Source organism: Buteo buteo, chromosome 6 (genome assembly GCF_964188355.1).
Source record: "Buteo buteo chromosome 6, bButBut1.hap1.1, whole genome shotgun sequence".
Lineage (NCBI taxonomy): Eukaryota > Metazoa > Chordata > Aves > Accipitriformes > Accipitridae > Buteo > Buteo buteo.
This window is the reverse complement of record NC_134176.1, coordinates 5,859,213-5,882,354: the sequence shown is the minus strand read 5'-3', so window position 1 is coordinate 5,882,354 and position 23,142 is coordinate 5,859,213. Positions and strand designations below refer to the sequence as shown.

The 23,142-nt window shown below is 43.3% G+C and overlaps 1 protein-coding gene across 3 annotated transcripts in view; it reads left to right on the top strand.

Annotated features, from left to right (window-relative positions):
• SLC35F4 (solute carrier family 35 member F4) overlaps nt 1-23,142 on the top strand; it is a 126,796-nt gene that overhangs the window by 101,528 nt on the left and 2,126 nt on the right. The window contains exons 2-6 of one of the 3 annotated variants that reach the window (XM_075031030.1): nt 1,341-1,529; nt 5,643-5,940; nt 13,545-13,764; nt 20,519-20,644; nt 21,862-22,054. In XM_075031030.1, coding sequence (XP_074887131.1) covers nt 1,341-1,529; nt 5,643-5,940; nt 13,545-13,764; nt 20,519-20,644; nt 21,862-22,054 — 1,026 coding nt within the window. Of the gene's footprint in view, nt 1-1,340; nt 1,530-5,642; nt 5,941-7,790; nt 7,907-13,544; nt 13,765-20,518; nt 20,645-21,861; nt 22,055-23,142 lie in introns of those variants that run through there. The other 2 variants (XM_075031031.1, XM_075031032.1) reach the window with 2 other exon arrangements.

The window sequence follows — 23,142 nt, the reverse complement described above, 5'->3', positions numbered from 1 at the left end:
CATTCTCTTGAATCTTGAATACAGTCCTTGCTTTAGAGTATACTTCTATGTTGTTGTTTGGCATGGAGTTATTTGCACCGTGTACTTGAATGGCTCATGTTGCAATGAAGAATGTTGCCCTCTGAGATGTCTACTGTATTTGTTGCACATCTGGCACCTTACACGTGGGTTTTGTGTCTATTTTTGTATTCTTTACAATGTGAAATAGGTGTAATTGTCAAATTAAATCCTTCCAAGTTATGGCAAAGTCAGTGGCTGCCCTGGGTATATGCGTCTTCCGTAAGTTTAGGTAAGATGGTCACCAGTTGAAGTAGCAGCTGCAAAACAAGTGGTGGGTGATCTCAGCTGACCACAAACACACATTTTTACCTACCAAAACAGCCTGTCAAATGACTTTCTGAGAAGAGGACTCTCCTATTCTGCTCATGTGTTGACCTCTTACACAGACACCTTCAATAAATTCAGGAGTACATGCAAGATCACCAGGCTCACACTGCCAGATTCCAGCACTGCACTCTTTTCTGTTGTTTGCTGGTTCTTAATCCAGTCCTTCAAGTTCCTACTTGTAAAATATGGTGTCCTTCTCACTAGCAAACTTTTCATCTGGTACCACTGGTATTTCTGGGACCTGGGTCCTGTCAGCTGCCTTGTGCGTCTATACAGCCCCTGTGTGAAATGCAGCATCTCGGTGTTGTCTGCACCTAGCAGAAGAAGAAGAAGCAACTTCTCTGAAGATGTGGAGATTCTGATTTGGTGCATGTAAAGGCTTAAAACTGGTGTCTTCAATGGTTTAGCAGAAGTCTTCATCCGAAAGAGCTGTCAGTGGCCGCGGCTTCATTCCATACAAGAGTCTCAAGGATCATTCTGGAGGATGGAAAGGGGAAGCTCTCCTCTGGAGAGACTGTCACCACTGACCCCGGGAGGTAGTGCTTCCTCAGCCCTCCTTTCCACCCTAAGGGAGAATGGTGACCTCTCCTTTTGCCTGATTCAGTGTCAGTGCTCAGGAAGGGGCCCACGTGAGTACAAATTCCTTTGCCTGTTCAGACCCTATGGATGAAGCCATGGGGCTAAAAAAATACTGCCAGCATAGGGCTCTCATTTCTTCAGGGGAAAGACTGGTTTTCGTACAGCACCTTTTTTTCTATAAGGGGGGAGAGACTTAAGTATTTATTTACTTACTTATTTACTTTATTCTGACCAGAGCTGAAACCTTGATTTTTGCAGTGTGCTTCCTTTCTCCCGCTGAATCGTTTGTATGCATTTCACTGACAGAGTGTTTCAAAGCCCCGCTTTCCTCCAGGGAGTTTACAGCCAAACTGATGCAAACTCTTTCTTCTCAGGTGCCTCACGATCATCTGTCATCCAATGCAAGCCAGGAGGCAACTGCCCCAGCAGACACAGAGGCATGACTAGGCAGCTCTCCCCTCTAACTGTTGCTGAAGATTCTGCTGCTCCCATTCTTGAGCTGCAGAATCGAAGTCCCTCGGGAATCTGTCGGCACAGCAGAGTCGAGAGGCAGAGCAGATCAGGTAGGCACAACAGCCGCATTCCCGGCGTCACAGCATGCCTGCGAAGGGCCTCTTTCGTCTGTCTTTTGAAAGATGGTGCAGAGTCCGAGCATGTTGACATTGGTTTATGGTGCTGCGAAAAGCAAAGCCACGTGAAAGTCCTTCCTGTACCTGTGTGCAAACTGGGGTTAGGCGGGAAGGAAGCAAGGATGGGAGGAAAAGGCCTGGGCCTCATTAGGTACGTGTAATGTGTTAGGTATCTGAGAAATCATAAGGCCAGTAGGCGCAGAAGATCTTGAAAGGATGGTTAACGTTAGCACACAAGTTAGTTTTTACAAAGTGGTTATGTTTCCTCAGCTTCAGCCTGGCCAGAGACCAGGACCCTTAAGAGCCAGCCGTGTTCCTTTTCAAAGACAATGACAATCTCAGCTCATACCGTGGACGGTCTGATGAAGAGGAAGAGAAGGAGCAACAGGTGGAAGGATATCTAGGGAAGACCATCACAGTTCAGATCATCGATCAGCTGCACGTCAGGGCTTCCATCAGGAATGTGTCACCCACTTTACTGCAGAAGTTTAGCTCAAATGAACCTGTAGGTACAGTGAACACTGACTTCTTCACCATGATGTCCATCCATCACCAGCAGGGATGGCAATGGGAGCGATTACAATATGCAGCCACAGGCCTTTGAGTCTGCTGAATTGTACTGTTGAGGAGAGAGATGTTAAATGACTGAAATAATTTAACTGTTCAAGTTCTTTGGAAGACTGTGTAGATACTGTGAGAAAAAAGGGGAGGAAGAACAGGTTGGATCTCCCTTGCACACTGGAATTGTGGGAGATGAATCTTCCTCTTGTCACTTCACCACCGATGGCAGCAAGAGTCAGCCATTTTCTTCTTGTGTTGGAAAATGGAGGGATCTCGTACTCCAGGAGTACTCTCTTGATGGAAACCCTCAGAAAAATATTGGAGGTGATTATTGCTGCAAAGAGTGGATGATACAGCATCTTGCAGTAAAGATCATATGTAAGATACCAGAAAAGCAATCTATACTCATTTTTGCAGATATCAGGCTGAAATAACTCTCTGCATGCTGGCACTAGGGTACATCCAAAATCAGAATCCTTCTTCTCTGAGAAAGGACTTTAGGCCACTTGAGAAAAGAGTAGTGCCTTGACATCATACTCTCTAAACATTTATTTCACATTTATTAATTTCCCTTTTTACCCTGATCTTCCCTTCCTCATCAGCAAGGTCTAAGTAGGACTGACCTGACCGGTAGGTAAACAAATATTATTTGTTTGTAAACAAGTATTATTTTCTAGAATGTAGTTGCCAAATAGTCAAAAGAGTTCAGAAGAAAAGCTGTAGGTTTTGGTTTTCCTCTTCTCACTCTTCTGAAAAATGAAAGCAAAAGGCTTTTCTGTTACCATATTGTCACAGAGACATCACAAGCAAGAATTATATTATAGACAAAAGGACCGTGCAGGGGTGTTTCTGCTAGCTGCCATTGACCAATATCATCTCCATGTGTCACCTGCAGTGTCATCTGCATTCTTTCCCTGTCATTTCATCCTTGTTGAGTTCTCAGATTGTTTCTGTGCTCTTGACAGGGTAAGCCTGTTGGTTTGTTTCAGATAGAACTAAACACAGACACCAAGGATTTCTACTACTTTGCTAATTTTAAAATGCTATCTACCAACCCCTTTGGCTGATCAGTTTGGTTTCTCCTCATTAACATATCATTCGGTATCTGAACACAAGTGCTACTTTCTAGCTTACTCCAGCTCCAGCTTCATGACTTGGAAATCCTTAAACCTATTTAGTATGAATTGTGTGCCCGTTCACCATGTGTCTTTGACTTCAAGCCCTGTAATTATTTTAAAAGGTATTTCTTATCTTGTCCTTTTGATTCTTTGGCCAAGATTTAGGTGAGCACATCCCATGGATTTTGAAAGCAACCGTCAAGCTACTATGTGTCTTTGGCTGGGAATCCATCTCAATTTCACTTAAATTAAATGTAAATATCTAGTCTAGGGAGAGATAAGCACCTCCAGTAGACTTCAGATATATATGAGGATGAAATCAGCTACCTTCTCACCATGCCTGTCCATTATCATTAAATATAAAGGGGCCCCAGACAACATGTTTAGTCTGCATACACAATTATTTGCTAGCTACATTACGTGGGATGAATCCTACCCATTAAGCACTTATGAAAACTCCCCACTCTACATTTAATCAGGCTAAAACTTACATAGGTCTTTAAATCCAAGGACTTGCAACAAGTGTGTATTTCTGTGCCTTTGCCTAACATGCTAACCTGGGACTATAAAATCCAAGTCAAATGCTAACGGTAGTGTCGTGCATAGTAACAGCAATTACATAGTTATTTGGTAATGGAAAAATAGAATGCATGGATAAAGGTGCTATAATCTTCTATCATTGTATGATTATTTTAACTGTTAGCTGAAGAAGGACTAATTGCATGGTAGTTTTGCTTAGCAGGAAAACCTGCAAGTGGATGTTACATAATATATTCTTTTAAAGCCATTATAACTTGCAAATAAACTGTAATTTACTTTTTAATAGAAGATGTCAGTCATTATTAGTACCATAAAAATACCTATTTTCTCTCAGCAGTCAAAAAGAATGCTAAAATGATGCTTGCCTTTTCAGACCTGTGTCTGATTATCCTCTGCATGGTTTAATAAACCTGTAATTTTATTTAAATTCTTGATTCACTACTAAACAATGGAGCCACTGAATACTGATTATTTTTAGGAAAAAAATATACCATACAATTGCAATCACAAAAAGCTCCATGTCCTGGTTAGGAAAATTCTTGATTGCAAATGCGCTCCCTGCTATGATGAATCATTTTTTAGATGTAATGTTGGTCTAATGTAATAACTTGGAACCTCAGTTTGACATTTCTTTATGGCGCTAGCAGAAACAGTAATAGAAAAGGAAAGTAAACCTGAGTCTGAAAGGGTACCTTTTTCACATTTAAGTTGAGTGTAGGACAGTGTATGCTCTCACTGCAGTAAATATATAGCTCCTCTTAACATCAATAATTATATTGTTTCTTACATATACCGCATTGTGTGTTGATGCGACTGATAATTGATAGTTATAATTAAGAATAGCTGCAGGTCATGAGTTTTAGAAGGAACTCCTGTTTCTTCTATCAAACTGATGTGATATGGTCTAATGGTGTAAATGGTTGGAAGCTCAATGCTGCCACATGAGCTCACGGGGCAACAGTGTTAGTGCTCCTCAGTATCCAATGCAGTTCAATCCGTTGTTTTCAGCTGGGATCTGTGAAATCAAATAGAGTTCGTGGGTTGCGTCTCCGGAAGATATGTCTGGAGAGCAAGTCGCCAGTCAGTAAGATTAAATTCTCTATGCTTATGTTAGGAAATCTGCAGTGGTCTGCAGATTAGATCTGAAAAGTACTGTACTAAAACGGGAAATGACAACTTTCCAGTTCCTCCTTGTTTATGTGTAGAGGTTTATTTCTAGGCATGCCAAGCTTCAGTTTTGTCCAGTTTCCTTTTTTAACTTCAAAAATGTGAATACACTAACTTGACTGGAAAAGTCCTTTCTCCACTTGGGTATATAAAACCAAAAAAACTGTTTCTTTTTCCCCTCCCAGCTTGCAAATAAAAAAGTGATTCTTGAGTTAAAATCTTGAATGATAAGAACGTGTTCCTGGCTTCAGATGTACAAGCTCAGATAGCTCTTATATTGCACACATGCACAGTAATTGACTTTATAATGTAATTGTTTCCAAAGGATGTAACTCTGTTCTAGAGGTTTGGCTGACAGAAGGAAAGAAGGGCTGATAAAGCAAACAGTGGAAACAGCTTAACCGTAACGCTGTTACCTCAGGCTTTGGTATTGTGTTTGTATTTTGTTCCTATCCCCTTGAAATGACAGAGACAGTATTACTGAAGTATTTCTGTGCAGGATTTCGGTGTTTGTGGGACACAGGAGTTATAGAGAGAAGACGAGGGATAGTTTGTGTCTGGATCAGAAGAGGTGATTTTGCCGAGAATTGTTTTGAGTGCATTCATTATGTGTGCAACTCTTCTCTTCTTCTATTTTTTTTTTTTTTTTTTTTTTTTTCAGGAGAAGAAGGAACACAAACGCACACAGAGAGCAGCAGCCAAGAAGCTGAAAGACAGACACGATGCCAGTCTTGCACATCCACATTTCTCAAGCTTATCTGGAGATTTCTGATAATTTTGTCCGTCTCTTCCTCCTGGGTCGGGACCACGCAGTTTGTCAAAATCACGTATGAGACCTTTGACTGTCCTTTTTTCATGACTTGGTTCTCAACAAACTGGAACATTATGGTTTTTCCCATTTATTATTCTGGGCACCTTGCAACTGCACAGGAAAAGCAGTCTCCAATCAGAAAATTCAGGTAGGCTTTATCATGGCAATATCCCTTTAAACAGTCTGATTTCTGTGGACTGAGATCACTGCTCTTCTCAGTTTGACCCATGGTGTCAGACAGCAGAATAAAGGTCGTGCTGCAGAAAATCTCATTCATAAATAGCTTACAGAAGGCTAACAGAAGAGTGATATATGCTTGAATTAATGGATAATTGATTGTTAGAGGGGTTTTTTTTACCAGTAAAGGTAAAGGCCAGTAATTTGCTTATAATCTTGCTATTATATTATCTAATCTCTCTATATTTTGTGTTCTTGTCTGGATCAGGCCATTAATTAATCTATTCTGGTCCACTTATGATAGAACAGTAGCGTAAAGTGCAACCAAAACAACTCATAGTTGAGAAGAAAGATGTTCAAAGCTGAGGAGATGGTTTCCATGTGGAAGACCATGGCTTACTCTCCATACTCAGCAAGTGTAGCAGGGTGAAAACTGCCCTTTCCTCCTCCTGCTGGATCATAGCATGGAGCATGAGCATCCTAGTAGCCTTCTCTGCTCTCTTTTGTGTGGGGTAGGAATTAAAGCAGGTTGCAGACTCTTGGTTTTCCTTCCCCTGTAGCTCTGAGGGGTAAGCTGGCATAGCTGAGGGTCTGCCATCCTGAGGAAATGACATGAAGGCTTTGTCCCATCTTCTGTCAGGCTCCACATGGAAATACCTCTTCCTCTGTGTTGCGAGAGCCAGGGGAAACCCTCCTTCTGACTCCAGCCTTTCCTTACGCCACATGGCTGCATGCTGTAATTAAGTCTCAACCTCAGGTGCAAAGGAGTCCATAGTACTAGCTATAACATTAGTCTGCAGGGGTGGAAGTTTATAAATCCCTCTTCAGTAGCCGCTGTGAAATCATAGAAATACAAGGTTAGAGGGGAACCCAAAGAGATCATCCAGTCCAACCACCAGCACTGCAGCAAGACAAAGTTGGCTTAGCTTCACCCTAGCCAGTTCTTAAGAAAGCCGTATCTAACCTGTCCTCAGGGCTTGGAAGTACCACCATGTTCTGGGACAGTTCATTTCGGAGTTCCTCCTCTACTTCCATTATTCCACTGATCTGACAGTGGAGTAGAAACTGCTTTAAAGGATGGAACTAAATTCAGCTTGCCAAGAGATAACACAGCTTGCCCATGGAGGGAAGAAATTCACAGGATAATTTTGAGCTGGGACCCAATTCTGTAACTCCAGTGCAGACTTGCTTCGAAAACAATCTTATTGACTTCAGCAGAATTGTCTGTTCTACAAGGTATTAACCAGCATGTGGCCTGTACCTTGTTCCCGCTGACAGAGGGTTCAGCACAGCTGTCATTGAGCACACAGGGAATTCAATTTGTGACTGTCAGGCTGGAGTGTAGCAGGGCCATATTCTTCCCTCGGCTGCTTTTGCCAGGATCTGGGATGTAATTTGGTCCTAAATTATCATTTCTGTCAAATCAGCGTGACTGAAATTGAACAGTTGCACTTAATTAACTGCTTCTCTGAAAACCCTAGTGCTTTGTACGTTAATGATGCCTTCATTCAGATTCTTGCTGGAGTATTTGTGAGAACATTAACAGTGTCAGCTTGGCTTCTGGGTATGGGGTAAAGTAATAACAAACGCACAGCAGATAAGGGAGAAGGTGAGAATAAATATCCCTGCAGGTAGATCCTCTGCAGTTAGTTGGTTGATTATATATCCATCAGAGCAATATTTTGGGCAAAACATTTGTGGCAATGCATAATACAAGTACGCTTAAATAATTGATAACATTTCCCAAGCTGTTAGGAGTTCAGCTTTTAAAGTTGAGGACACATGCTAACACGCCCAGAGGAATTTCTGCACACACAGAGATGTGAAGTAGTTTTGTGAATGTGTGTGAACAGGAGACCCGATGGGCCAATGGAAAGGCATCTTCCCAGGCTATTTCCTACTCCAGATATATCGGGAACTCACATCCCAGGGAAGAGGTAACTGCTGGTAAATACTGACTTCATGATGGGGACCAACTGCTTGGTCTGCGCCATGTTATAACTTGACAAGCCAAACTCTTTCAGTTTGGGTATAGGGATGGACGTCTCCTCAGGATAAGTGCTTGATTTTCTGATGACTTAAAGAATTTAAAAGCATCATTTGTAGTTTTTAAATTCAGAGAGTTACAGACAGATTTAGTTTGGAAAGGATATTTGGAGGTCATTTAACCCAGCCTCTTACCCAGAACAGATTTTCAAAGCTAGATCAATTGCTTGTATAATTGTTTGGTTTGTGTTCTTGGTATTGTTCCTGTTACAGGGCTTTTTATTAATTTTGTAAGATTCCTTGTTGCTTCATTTGCTGGTTTTTTCGTGGAGTAGCTAATTCTTGTCTTTAAAGCCCATGCTGTAGTGATTCCAGACCTACCTCAGAGTCCAGAGGTGATTTGTCTTTGTGTTTCTGGAGTACGTGGTTACTTACTAGATGCTTTAAAGACATATGACATTTTGTCCAGCAGATATTCCTGGTGGATCAGAACAAACAGTGTCTGTGATATCTTGGCAGAGATCAGTGATCATGCAAGTGACTTGCAGAGTGCTGCCCCGGGCTGGCAAAGCTGTATAGAACCACTGTTACTTTAATAAATCCTACTTGGAGGGATAGAAGTCTAAATCTTTAACTTTAGATTGGCTTTCTGAAAGGTTTATAATCTTTGAGATTGTAAATTGTGTATTTCTTACCTCTCACACTTCACCTTAGAGATCAAATTTTGTGGTCTTAGAAACTAACTCATGGTTATTACTTCCCTGCTGCGTTTCAGTAAAGTATTTGGGTTGTCTTGAGGCAGAAGACACAACTTTTGGTGTCCCCTCAGTATTATAGATAAAAGGTATGTCCCACATAAGGAGCTTGAAAATCCTTGCATTAGCAGTAGATAAAATGATCTGAAGCTCAGTAAGCTCAGCAATAGGAAATCTAACCCTGCCCATATTTACCACAGCAGAAGACACTCCAGACTTGATGTAGGATCCTAGCAGAGTTATGATTTGGAATAGGTGAATGATATTTTCAATGTCAATAAATTTTCCCACCCCATCCACCATCTTGGCTTCTCAAGGACAAACACTGTGACATTCAGCAGCTTTCTGCCGGAATATATCCACGATGTAATAGCTGAGGTTACTCCTACAGGCGCTATGCAGCCTTGAGGCACTGGCTAGGAAGAGTGTTGGTAGGTGCAGGTTTAATAAATATGAACATGTTGGGAAGAGTTGGCTTTTCTAGCAAGAAGGATAACAAGATGTGAGCATCACTTGAAGTAAAAACAGAGCCATAAGTAGCTGATATTTGGTGTCATCTGTCATCTGCAAGTTTGTCACCTACAAATCTCTCCATCTATGTTGCAGCAGTAGCTCAGTCCAGCTTCCTCAGCCACTTACAGAAATCTAGGTCTGCACTGCAAATCTAGATCTTCACTGCAAAGGGCTTTTCAGATGGGCTTTTCAGATAAGAGATGAGGATCTCCGTTGCCTGAAACTGCTCCAACCCCAAATGGCTCAACACTAGGGAGGAAGACCAGCAGCACAAAACCAGGGTTTCCCTTGGACCATTCCTCTTGGGAGACAGCATTCCTGTGGTGCTGCCCCCTGAGCCAGACACTGCTTATGTGAGAGGTTCGTGCACAATTCCCTTTCCTCTTGCTCCAGCTCTTGAGCAAATACAGCTGGCCAGGCTCTCTTTCTTAATGTTCAGACTTGGTCAGTCCTGGAAAACAATTCACCAGTTGCTCAACTACCGTTACTCTGTTCGGTGCCTGTCTCCTGAACTGGAGCTGGAAGGTATTTTATTGCAGCAGATGCCATCATTTAGATAGAAGGACTAAACGACATAGTAACAACTTGTGCTCACAAAAGGTCCCGTGGTGCTTCTTGCTACCGTAATGTCACTGGTGGCCTTGCCAAATTTTAATCTGGCTGATGTAATTACATTCGCTGTATTCACGTTACCCCAGGTAGCGTCTGTTAGCTCTGCTTTTTCTGTAAGCTGTTTTAAAACCAGCTGCTGCCTCACACTCCAGAGGCTGCTGCGTGTCGGGGGTGAATAAACCCATTCTTCTGCAGGGGCTGGCATCAGAATAACTAAGAGGCTACGCAAGCTATTTAGTGGGTGCCAGAGGCAAAGTTACATGACTGCCTGAGGTGCTGTAATTCCTGAGAGCATGGCATAGTGCCCAGAGCTGATGGCTGAGGGCTACCTGCAAATAAAAAGAGCTATTTATGTTAGAGGGCAGGTTTTAAATAGACTTCTTGTGCATTTGGAAATAGTTTGTGTCATAGTTCCAGGGTCAGCTGCCCTTAGATATGTCTCTGCCTTTAAGTCAACAGCCTACAGATATTATCTGTATGGGGAGGGATCCATGAAGCCCTCTCTCCTGAGCACAGGGTTTTAATCACTGTCATGTCTGATGACTCCTGCAAGTTTAATTTTAGTTGCATGCCAAAGAGGCTGAGTTAACCACTGAGCAACCAGCCCTCACAAAGCCCGGGGCAATCTACTGTAGCCATGACTGGGAAAATAAAGTATTCTTCCTATCTTCTCATTCGCTGAGCATTATTCATGGAGTTCTCCTAGACATGGAGAATTCATCAAGTCTCTGTCTCACTCAGCATGACCCTGTCACAAGTCTTTGCTGTATATTTTTTAATTGAGAGGTGAGGAACTACTGGCCCCTCTTTTGTCTGGTCATTGTTGCTGTCTGTGGTAGAGGCTCTTCCATCTGCTTAAACAGCCCATTGCCTGGGGCCTGTGAAGTGTTCCCAGATTTCTTGTCCTAACTGTGAGTCTCTGCTCGTCCCTCCCACCGCTTCTGGGAACTCAGAGATAAGCAACATTTGCCGGGTTGCCACAACGACCTCTCCCAAATAGCTGACCAGCCCACAGAGTCCAACCCAGAATAATACAATAATCACTGAGTCTTCCTCTTTGCGAGGATTCACAATCAGGGCACTTTGGACTCCATCCTCCTGACTCTGCTCTGAGTTTGTCTGTGTGCAGAAATCCCAGAGATCTGCAGGACAACAAAACCCATTCTGGCATCCCCCCCACAAACACCCTTTTTTGCTTTGGAAGCCACCCGCCCTCTCTGTGGATGGAGGAGCAGAAGCGCTGGGCTTATTCCCAGCATCTCCCTGGCAGTGGCAGGACCACGATGGATGACAGGTATAATATCCCATGGCGCATTTGTAGAAGAGCTTTTCCTGCTGCCTTGCGGACTCCATCAGTGACGGGCTTGGATGGTTTTGCTGTTGCCTTTGTACACTACCAGCATAATACTAGGGTACTTAACTGTGCCCTGTGTTACTGTGAGCAGCCCAAGCACCTTTCTCCTTTGTTTTAACACAGCACAATCTTGTTTCCTTTAAGACAGGTCCTGACAGCTTCTGAGACAGGTTGGATTTACAACTGTGTAACAGTCCAATCCTGCCTCAAAACCACTGGCAGAATTCCCACTGGATTGGAGAGAGCAGGCTCTGTACAGGTCTGTAGTTCACAACGCAGATCTGTTCTTGCCGGGAGATGGGGCATCTTGGCTCTGGTGTCATGTAGTGGTGGCATAGCCACAGTGCATCCAGGTCAGAGGCTACCTGTCTTGAAGTGAGAGGTAGTCTGAGCTCAGAATCACCCTCTGCATCCACTTAAGTCTCAAGGGGAGAAAAACATCTTTTAAATGTAAACTGCTATACTTGGATGTCAACAAACACTCAAGTCTGTGCTACCAGTGAGTCCATTCTCACACGAGGAAACTCGTCACCTTTAACTCCTGTTGAAATCAGTGATACAAAAGCCTACAGTCAAACTTGAGCATTAATTTGTTTGCTTCACTGAGTATTTACTTTGCATCTTAGATAAATGATACACACCACTAGCTATTCTCTTTCTACGTGTAACGTTTCTGTTCTGATCGTTGGAGAACAGGCTGACTTCCGAGAACGTTGAGGTCAACTAGAGTGAAGGAGATGATTAGCAGATCTGCCTGCCTGAGTGTTAACTTGGACACCCTGGCACAGAGTTTGAGAAAGGAATTTATTGTTACCAGAAATGACTGCTTTGTACCCCAGGTCATTTTAGTAGCAGCAGGGAATGAATGGCTATTAAGTAGAATCATAGAATCATTTAGGTTAAGACATAGCTGATCTCATTTATTACATAGATGTTATTATTCTACTTTCCTCAAAACAAGAGTCATGGTTTCCATTGTTAATAGTAAAAAACTGCAATATTTTTAACAGCAGAATTCCCCAGAATTCCTAAAAATGGTTTAGGAGACCCGAAAACAATTCTATCTTTAAAGGCAAAGCTAAATCAGGATAATTATTACACCGCCACACCCCACCCCCCCTCAAAATAACAACTGGTTTTGACTTAGTATTGCAGTGCATTCTTTGAAGTTACTGATTAGTTCTACATACATTTTTTAGCAATCTTCCAAACACAGCTATATTTGGCTGTGCATACTTTGGGGCTCCGAGGCCTCATGGCATTTGGATTAGTCCGTTAATGTTGCCTCGTAAGGATGTGTTGCAGATTGATGGTACCTTGGCTCACTCCATTGGTGTTTCAGTTGTATGAAGCATTCACCTGTGGGAGCTCTCATGTTTTAAATAGATGTGTCAGAGAGCCTGTCATGTCAAGAAATGAAGCGTGCTGGGAATATCTTGAGGAATAACTTTAACCAAGAATGCAGACAGTGGTGTTGCTAAAAAAATGTCCTTCCCAATTTGGGAAAGGTAGAGATGTTTCAGGAGGGGTGCAGTGATGGGCCTTTAATCAAGCTGCATGCTTGAGTACTCAGTCTCCCCTTAGCCCACACAGGTACCACTTTGCACAGGAGTGCTGTCCCTGAAAGCAGTGTTTTCTGAACTGACCCTTCCCTTTTGTGAAATCCTAAGAAGCAAACGGCTCACTTGTGTGTGACATAGTGTTTGGGAAGCTAGAGATTTGTTTGCAATTTAATCCACAAGGAAATGTCTCTAAGTGAACAGAACTTTTCACTGTATAATAAAATAGTTAAATATCTTTCCCTCCCCTTTTCTTACATTCTTGTTTGACTGGCTCAGGCCCACTGGCTGGTGGCTCACTTTCCCACCATGGTGATCTGTCTGGCAGTATTTTTGAGTATCTTTAGGCAATTCTTGAAGCTTGCTTGGCCATACATGAGAATATATTTCAATAAGAATAAAAACAGGTTTTGGAGCAAAGCAAGAAAAAATTGTCAAGCTACAGAGAAAAAATTGTGGTTATAATCTCTCTGTTCATGGCCTTGAAGGCAGAGTCTGAGAACTGTCAGTGCATTATAGACAACCTTCATTTCTGTGTGTGAGTCCCTGGGATTATGGTTGTGTAGAGTGTGATTATTCCAGGTAAGTTACTTCTTTTCTATTTGTGAAATTGCTGTTTTAAGAAGATTGTAGGTTATTTTCTCTATGTGAATTAAACAATAGATTTTTATGGGTGTGTGGAGTAGTTAGGAAAAGCACCTAATTGAATGTAATAAAAGTCTAATGAATGTTTGTTGTGCTGGAGTGAATGCTAAGGAAAATCCTAGCTGAGTTTTAAACTCTCTTCTTTTCATAGGGAATGCAGTCGGATTTTTGGTGAAGATGGTCTGACGCTGAAACTCTTTCTTAAAAGGACTGCTCCCTTTTCTATTCTGTGGACTTTGACTAACTACCTGTATTTACTGGCTTTAAAGAAGCTGACAGCCACAGACGTCTCTGCCCTGTTCTGTTGTAACAAAGCTTTTGTCTTCTTGCTTTCTTGGATTGTGCTGAAAGACAGGTTCATGGGAGCAAGGGTAATGACATGCCTGATTTTCAACTCTTTCTTGTTTTCATAATTGCCCTTAAATCCATAAGCTATTGTGCTGTCATAGTACAGCTGCATTATGGTATACATATACCATGAAACCATTTCTCATTTAACGTTATGATGTAAACCTAAGCCTGAAGATCAGTTAGAGATCTCAGACTCCAGAGTAATTTGATGTGGGAATTTCAAGAAGCTATTACAGCTAATTGTAATTTGATGAATTAGAATAGGATGACTTCTAGTTTCATATAAACCTATTCTGTCTTGGGTTACAGTGCTGAAGTACAGTCAATTAATTTTATTTTAAACTTAGTGATAAATGTTTAGGTTCTAACCAAAGCAATTTTACTCCTTGTTTGGCTAGATAGCTGTTTTCAATATGTAATGTATTTTTCTTATGCCACCTTATTACTTTTTACATATACATAAACGAATACAAATGTGCATGTGCCAAATATAGTGTAAAAGGGACAGCAACTGTTTTGCATGGAGGTGTATTTTGCACTGAAGTGTTATAGGACTCACTGGCAGTAGTATGAACCCTGCAAAAAGGAAAAAAAGAACTCGAGCAAAATGATATGTGCCTGGATCTGGGGGAAAGCAAGCATGTTTCCTGTAATTTTACATACACAAATCTCCTAATAAGCAGCAATTTAAACTGTTGACTCTATACCTTGGCTAAGGAGCAGCTAGGCCTTCTGCCAGTTCTGCTGATGCAGATTTCCCTGTTGAAATGGCTCAAGGCCTAATGGTCGTGCTGGGTACAATCCTGATTTGAAGTATCAAGAGCCCTGAACTTGATTAGGAAGTGGTTGGGGCCAGGCGCGGTGCCTGTGACCAGAAGGGGCCACCAGCAATTGCATCTAAGTTCCACGGAAAGCATGCTGGATCAGGACATTCATCTGAGTGAGTTTGTTTTTTAAAAAATGAGCACAGCAGCCTTTTTTGATTAATAGTGTGATAGAAGGGTTCAGAAATGAAAGGAAAAGGCATCCTCTTTTCACAGGCATCTGACCTAGCTCTTGGAGCGGCCACCAGCACACTGAACGGAGAGCACTGTGTTTGGGGTTTGGGAATGGAAGAGGAAATTGTTTAAAGTAAAACAGTTCCCTTAAATTCCTGGTGAGACAGGGCTGGCTGGGCGATTAGTAATGGTATGGGGGCCTAAGCACCTCAAGACATGCATGCCATCACACAAGTGAACTCTTGGGCAGGAATCTTCCAGGAGGGTTTTGTTGGACTGGCTCAGTGGAGGGTCTGTGTCCAGACGAGGCAAAGTCAAGGAGGCGAACCTGTGTTTCACAGACCTCAGCCATAGTGCCCTTGACGGTAAGGACACGGACATTTCATCTTGCAGTTCTAAAGCCAGACACCTGTATATCTGTTTCATTTACAACTTAAAATATAGAAGCATCAGGTAAATGTGACCTACCCTCAGACTGCTGATGACTAACTCAAAGAATAAGCAGTGTTTGAAAGCCTTGGTTCTTCTCTACAGAAATTAACAGGAACTGTAACTTGCCTCCTCTGCCCCTCTCAGGTTCCAGCTGAGAAAATAGGAAATTTTTTACCCTTTAAGCTAACTTTTGTGTCAAAGCAACCTCTTTCTAGACGAGCAAGGATAGCTTTTATATTTTCCCAACCTACTCTCTTAAAGAAACCTAGATTGAAAATATTAAAGCTATTTTCAGTTATTAGTTATATTTCACTGACTTAAAAAAAAAATTGCAGTAAATATGCATTAGTATTAATGCTGTAAACACCATGAGGTTTGCACAAGAAAAACCTGGCAGAAAAAAGTGAGCAGGAAATTCTGCACGTACAAGAAACTGGTCTTTGCTGCTAACTGGCAGATTCTGGATGCACATTGCTGGAAAGGTAATTAGCAGCATTTTCCTGTAGCCCTCCTGCCAGAATAACCACGCAGGAGAGTGTTTGAGAACTAAAATATGGCAAAACAGCACGGACCCAGCCTTTTGTGCTTTGAATGCCTTTACTGCTTTCATCCCCCGGCCTCTCAGAGAACAAGTGTAATTAGGTTATTTGGACAGTAAGGAGACAAAAAGAAATAAGGGCTTAATCATATATTCTGAGCCAGTGTTTTTGCAAAAGCACTTAGCGCCCAGGAGCACAGCCAGTTTTTCAAAGGAGCCCAGCTCCTAGCAGCTCTTTCAGAGCTTCAGAGCCGTCGGGCACATCTGCAGCGCATCGGAGATGGGGATGCAGCCGGCGCTTGTGTACCCGAGACAGCTTTCATCTGCCTGGGCTTGAGAACCAGCGGCTCTGCAGCAGATTCCCAGCATCACCAGTTCCCTGCCCGCCTGGTGTTGCTGCAGGCAGTCTCCGAAGTGCCCGCAGATGCCCGTGGGCACCCGGTAGCCACACGGCCAGCTGCCTTCCAGCTCTCCGATCCCCCGCCTGCGTGCCGGCACATCGCCCTGGAAAGCAGCCGCCGGCCAGGCTGCGGGGCTGGATTTTCAGATGGGCTGTCTAAAGACAAACCGGTCTTGATGGCCACCTTATGGTACAGCATAATCTTGCCCGTAGAAGTGTTGACTAGCTGCAGAAGGGCTGCCGGGGGTTGCACGCAAAGTTTCAGCTGCCCTGGCTGCATTTGAGCTACGCGGAGTGCGTGTTCTGCAGTGAGAGCCACGTGTCCTCAGTGGTGATGCTGTAGCTTGGGAAGAAGCTTGCACCCAACCCAAGAGAGAAAAATACCAGCTGGAGAAAGAGTATTCATATGAGAAGGATATATACAGCAATGACTATTAGCTATTTACCTATAAAAGTAGTGCTTGAAGTATCTACTGCCCTGCACTAGGAAACATAGCACAATCCCTGCCTGTACCTTAATCTTCTTTGCTTGGACACTTCTGAACATCTCAGAAATTAATAATGTATCCGTGTTACACTGGGACTTCTGGAAGTCCAGACAGCTTTGGCTCAGAGCAAGCACAAACACTTAAAAGACTTCGCATATTTGAGTAGTTCCGTTGGCTTGTGTTGCTTAGATTTAGCCACCTTAAATGTTTGCATTTTTGAGCCCTTGGTTGTTTTTCATCTGTGAAGTTGAATTAAAGTTTATTAGGTAGGTATGGAGTGGTTTGGGGACATTTTTGCCCCCCAAAAGGTTGACTCTAGCCTGGAAACAGGTTTCTTTGTAGTACAGCACCTCATTTTCTGCTGTGCTTCACATGGGAAAAATTGTTACTGAGTAAAATGTTGGTTGGCCTTGCTCTCTTCCAGGGGGAGGAAAAAAAAAAAAAAAAAAAGGCCGGCTAATTTCATTCCTTACCTAGGACGCTCCAGAAGAAAGTTACTACCCTCTTCCATTAATTAAAAGCCTTGTTTAACAAGCTGTCAGCTACAACAACCAGCTTTGCTTCACTTTGACCTTGCTGCTTCTTGTCAGCTTACAGAAGCCTGCGGGAGGTGCTCTCGGGTTTCTAAAGCAAACACATGACAATTGTTAGGCAGAGGTCAACTGTGCTAATGCAGTGGTGTAGAACTTGCGGGAAGAGCTTTGACCATGAAACTTAAATAATGTTCTTGCTGTTTTCTAGTGTCAGGTCTTATTTATCTGATGTCTCATGAGATGCTGCTCCATATGTGTCCATCATTTTAGTTGTTTCAGGAAAAAAAAGTGTTTGGCTTTCTAAATATTTGATTAAATTAGGAAAGTGGCTTTCTGAGTTTGGTGTAGTCAGACTGGGAAGATGTTTTTCCCAACAGGAAGAATCTCCTAATGGGGATGATGGATCTACTCTTTTTCACTAATACAAGGAAAGGACTCACTTGCTGGGTGCAATTGCTGGGAGCAATGAGTACGCTAAGTGTTAAATCTCAATCCGTTCCCTTGGAAGGAGGGGATAACTACATCGGACTCTTCTGTTTTGCCTTGTGGGAGACCTTGCTTGAAACATTACAGCTGAAATACTACATCTGAATTTATGTGCAAGGCAAGATGTATAGTGCTGCCCGAGATGAAACCAGCCAGGCAGTGTAGCAGGGCAAGGGGGGCTTCTGGAAACTGATAGGAGGGGCCATGCTGATGTCTGAGAGGTCCTGGGTGTAATTCAGCATTGCTGCAAGGCTGGACTTCTGGGGTATTTGTATCTTAGGATAAGCTGTAAGGTGAATAGCAGTGTTAGACAATTATATTGCTAACGATCTACTCACTAAACTAAAGGTAGGAGGGAGAAGCTCCGTAGGGACCATTCCCTCTGAACGGGGCTGGAATGCATTCTTCTAAGAGAATTTAACTTTCTTTTGCTCACTGGTCCTTGTATAGATGTAAGGTAAGGGATCAGAATAAACATTGCTGCATCTTGGGTGATGGTATTTGCATCCTGTGCCAGATGTGCCCTGACTTTTCAGCAGGGTGAACAGCAGAGGGTGATGTCCTCCAGCACCCCAACTCACTTAAGGAGCGAAGGCCAGATTCCTATTTTGGCAGTGGAAAATGTAATGTGCTCCCCTGTCCTCCTCAGCAGCCTGCTGGCAAAAGCCCTAAGTCCAGAGAAGGCACTCTTTGATCCACGTTCCTCCTCTGGATGAAGGGACTCAAGCCCTCCTCCTGGGATGGCCTGACTGCTGGGATGTGTTATTCTGGGAAGGAGGGGAGGGAAGCCATCTGGTCCCCTCTTGCTAAAGCCCTTCCAGATCTCATGAAACCATTGCATTACACCTGAAAGACTGTGAGTACACGTGTGACTCCAGCCCTTGTCATTAAGTTGGGGGACCTGGATTTCAAGTGCCATTTCATGGTGAATTTGGAGGTACCAATGGTATTTTCAGGTTTAGGTGACAGCTGGGCAGCTTTGTTGAACTGTATCTTGGAGCTTGGATGTTTTAAATAGAAGTAAGGTGGGATATAGATATGTACTGTGGTTTGTGACTCTGCCTGTGGCACTGCGACTGCAATGCGAGGCAGGTACCTGTGTGCCTCAGTTACTGGCAAAACGGGGCTAATGGTGAGAGAGAAGTACTTAAAGCTGCACCTAGAAGATGAGTCCCCCAGTGAAGATATTGGCTGAGATACCTATGGGATTTAGGAGCGCTAACATTTTTACCTGTAGTCTCAGAGATTGGCTCCACCCAGGGAGTTGATTCTTGGTTTTCCATCATGTCCCACGCGTGGACACCTTTATCTGAGTCAGGCATGTGTTCATTGAAACATGGTTTTGCTCTACTGACTGGCTCTGTTGAAATTGTTTTGTGGGATTTTTGTGCTTATTGCCTCAGCCTGGCTTACGTCTGCTCAGTGTGAGGATCAGTGGGTTTTCTGAGCCTCTTGGTAAAACTATGTGAGATCTGAAAGTCAGGCTTTTCTGCAGAAGGGCACATGATTTGGTCAAGATGCCTTTAAAGTCTGTGGTGTGAAGCACGCGAAGCTTAGGTTTGTCTAGCAGTAAATATTTCTTAAATGAAGTTTAATGACATTTTCCAGGAAGCAAGTGTCCATCTTACATTGGTATTGGCTCAGGAGTTGTACCAGAGCTGCAGGAGCAAGAAGGTAAAAAGCCCTGCCTGGCTCAGCAGTTGAGTTTGGGAGCCAGTTGACGTGGCAGTGACGGTAGAGTTTGGCGCTGCTGAGGTGAACGACATTACTTTTTTCCTTTGTATGAATGGAGAGAGCCTGCCTTGCCCATCCACTGGGGAGTTATGTGATTCAGTGGATAACTGGGAATAGAAAACAGGGTCTGAACCTTCAGTGTTGCTGGTGATTCTGTAACAGCCAGCTTTGGGTATCGGCATTTGCGCATCTTTTGCTCTGCACCCAGCTCTAATACACTAACAACCTTTTTTAGAATGATAAGATGTTTAACGTCATACCAATTTTTTTTTTCTTTAATTTCTGTTAAAAACCCTATCTTTCAGAAATGGAGCTGTGACTTTCCACAGGTCTGAGGAAACACTTTTTCCTTTACAGTCCATGGAAGCTAGGTATTTAGTGTCTTTGAAATTCAGACTCAGTATTTACCTGCTGAGGGCAATTAGGTAGAGGGGGAATTTTTCAAAGAATAATACATGTTGAGATCCCTGCTGCTTCCTTAAGGTCCTTGGAGTCAAGACCCAGGATTTCAAATACAGTGTAGTTAATTATTTCTGTCCTTCTTCTTTGAAGATCCTTAAAAGCTCTGTCTGGGTTTTTCAAATGAGGCCAAAAACCTAAGCACAAAGGTAAAGGCTTCATAAAGAAATTTGGTTATGTCTGTCCAAGAAAGCTGGCAGGGCTGTTAGGAAATACCGTGCACAGCCGAAGCAGCCTGGAAGAGCTCCCAGTGGTACACTGGTATTCTACAATACAGAGGTCATTCTCCTGCAGTGATGTCCAGAAAGGTCAGCCATCTAAATATCTGCATTTCAAGTCAAATCGGTGGCATTGCTAAATATTTCTCTTGTATAGTAGAGCATAATATCTTAAAAGTTCTTGATCTTGGAGTCATATCTCTAAAGTGGATGTTTAGCTTGTAAAATACTTAATGATGGATGTTCTGTCAGTGGGTCCCAGGAGAATTTGCAATGCTATAGATCCGTATTGCTATCAGTGCATACACTTTCATTATGTTTTACATCTCTCCCAACTGCACATAATTTTCCCTATTTAAGGGAAAGCAAGAAAGCTTCAAGTCAGAGAAAGTAGCTAGTGACACTCATTAAAACCCCACACAGTGATAATCTCTTTCCACGTAATGAAATTACACTGAGCTTTACATTGCTTTGCTTTGTCTGTGCAGATAGTTGCAGCAATAATGGCAATCACAGGAATCGTAATGATGGCATATGCAGATGGTTTCCAGGGCGATTCAATTATCGGGGTAGCATATGCTGTTGGATCAGCCTCTACATCAGCATTGTATAAGGTAGGTCATAACTGTTTATTAGTATTCTTATATTCTTTAACATTGGATGTACAAAGTGAATCACTATAAAATAAATGTTTTATTTTATTCATCCCTCCTGTATCATTCATATTGTGACCAGGCAATGTCATGATGTCAGGAAATCTACTGTGAGGGTAATTAGTTGTTAGCTGCCAAATATTCAGAATGACTTTGCTTTATGTTCCTTTAATGAAATCTCCGTTACTATGCTGCAAGGAGTTTAGGATCATGTTTTAATCATTTCCTGCCACCGCAGTTTATCGACACTATTTCGAAGGGGCTTGCCATATGCAGCAGGGAGGAGAGCCTGAATGCGGATAGTGCTGCTTTCTCTGAGTGAGGACGGACGGCTCATCCCTGGTCTGCACTGCAGCTTTCTTGTGTATTCCGCGCTCGTGCTGGGCTCGGAGCCTCTGTGTGTGCGCCCGGTGCAGGCAATGAGTTAGAGATGTGCAGGGCTTTGCCGCCTACTTGAAAGTAGGGGCTGCCCTTGAAGGTGAGGGATGAAGAGGGCAGGGATGTGTCTGAGTTGTTAGAAAGAGGTTGGGCTAAACGTGGTTGTATTTATTGTTAGCTCGGGGAGGGCGAAGTGTGTGTAAAGAGGAGCAGAAGTTTGGAGTTAGTTGTAGTGGGATAAGAAGTTGCCTCCCAGCTTTAGACTTCGCTTGTCTCGCTAATAAATTTGTTGTGACCATTCACAAGTCACTCAAAGTGCATGAATTTAGGCTCATGTAGGACAAATCCTCCATGAGGCTTGTGGTGCCTGGGAATCCGAAGTGAGTCCCTCCAGGCTAGGCTTTCCTCTCACAGCAGGTTCATGCTGTGGAAATCACTGGAGTCCCCTCACAAATCCTAACAGTGCCAAACACAGCCCAAGTCCTGTAACTTCGTTGCATGAATGGTGTTGTCCTTGGGTTCTTAGTTACACTCTTCATGGCATTTTTACAGACTCAACCGTCCTCACGGTAATAATATGGTATCCCCCTCTGTGCTAAAATGCAGGAAAGGACAGAAATTGGACCAAAGCTCTCCTTGCAAAACTCTTCTATAGGAAAAGGCCAGGTTGTGGCATGCTGTCCTGGTCAGGGTTGTCCTGTGCCCCCACTCTCCCAAAGGGAGTGGAAACTGTGCAGGAGGACTTTGCTTCCCATGACAGGCATGGAGTCTAAACCCCTCCTCTCTCCTCTCCTTTGCAGGTTTTGTTCAAAATGTTTCTTGGAAGTGCAAACTTCGGGGAAGCGGCTCATTTTGTTTCTACCCTGGGCTTCTTCAATTTAATTTTCATCTCTGTTACCCCGATCATACTGTATTTTACAAAAGTGGAGTACTGGTCCCCCTTCTCTGCTGTGCCGTGGGGTTACCTGTGTGGTGTAGCCGGCCTCTGGTTAGGTATGTGATAAAAAAATTTACTCATTTTTATAGCTCTTCTCCCTCTCCCCCCTGCCACCCCAAATACAAAATTAGCGTCAGGCACAAACAATTCCCCCCCACTCCCTTAAGCAGCAGAGCTCTTTCACAGATTACATCTGATCCCAGTGAAAACAGGTACTCCTTGAGAAATTATTTGTATTTTTCATAAGAAGCCTTAATATTAACATTAATAGCAGAGAATAAACATGAAGCAGTCATACTAATTGTCCACTTTTCATCTTTACATTCCTACTGTAGTTTCATTGGTATTTCTCTGTCTCTGGCACAGCTTGATTGCTATAAATCCAATTTCAAAGGGCTACATGTACCCAGTCAGTTCCTGGCATGCTCTGTGGGGTGTGTGTGCACTGACACGGGGACCCACACTGCTGGGGCACCTTCCTGTGGGTGCTGCAGGGCTCTGGGCAGACCCTGCTAAGGCTGCATTAGCCTGTAAAGGCTGGTGCTGTTTCATTGCCTGCGGTCTTCACCTCCTCTCCGCCCTTCCACAACGCTCCCTCTTTCAGACCCATAGTTGCTATCCTCTAGCCAGGCAGAATATCTGTTGGATTCAGCCCAAGGGTGTTTTAATTTCCAGATATAACATCCTTTCCTTCAGTAAAGTCTCTATTATTTCATAATTGAAGAGGTTTTTGTCTGCACTACAAGTATATTAAATGGAAATAAAGAGAATGGCATTGCCTGGTACGTAGCTCATCTATGCAGCTGTCCTGAGACACGGTGGGGCTGACAGCTGAAGTGCTGTAAGCACCTTCAAACTGCTCTAACCAGAATCGCAGCTGGTCTGTGAGCACGTAAGGGACAAAAAGTAGGGATAATTTATCACCCAGCGATCTACCCAAGTGTGTAATCCTAACCAGGAGGGAATAACCTTGTGGAGCAGACAAACTCGCTCCTTTTACGTAGGGGACTCACGGCAGAAGTGGGTGGTGGGTGATCGGAGGAGGGGAGCTGGGGTCCTGCCACAGCACCAGCCCCTGGCTGCAAGAGCTGGAAGAGCACCCTAAGAAATGGTATGAAAGGGAAGTTTTGCAGTGTGCTTTTGG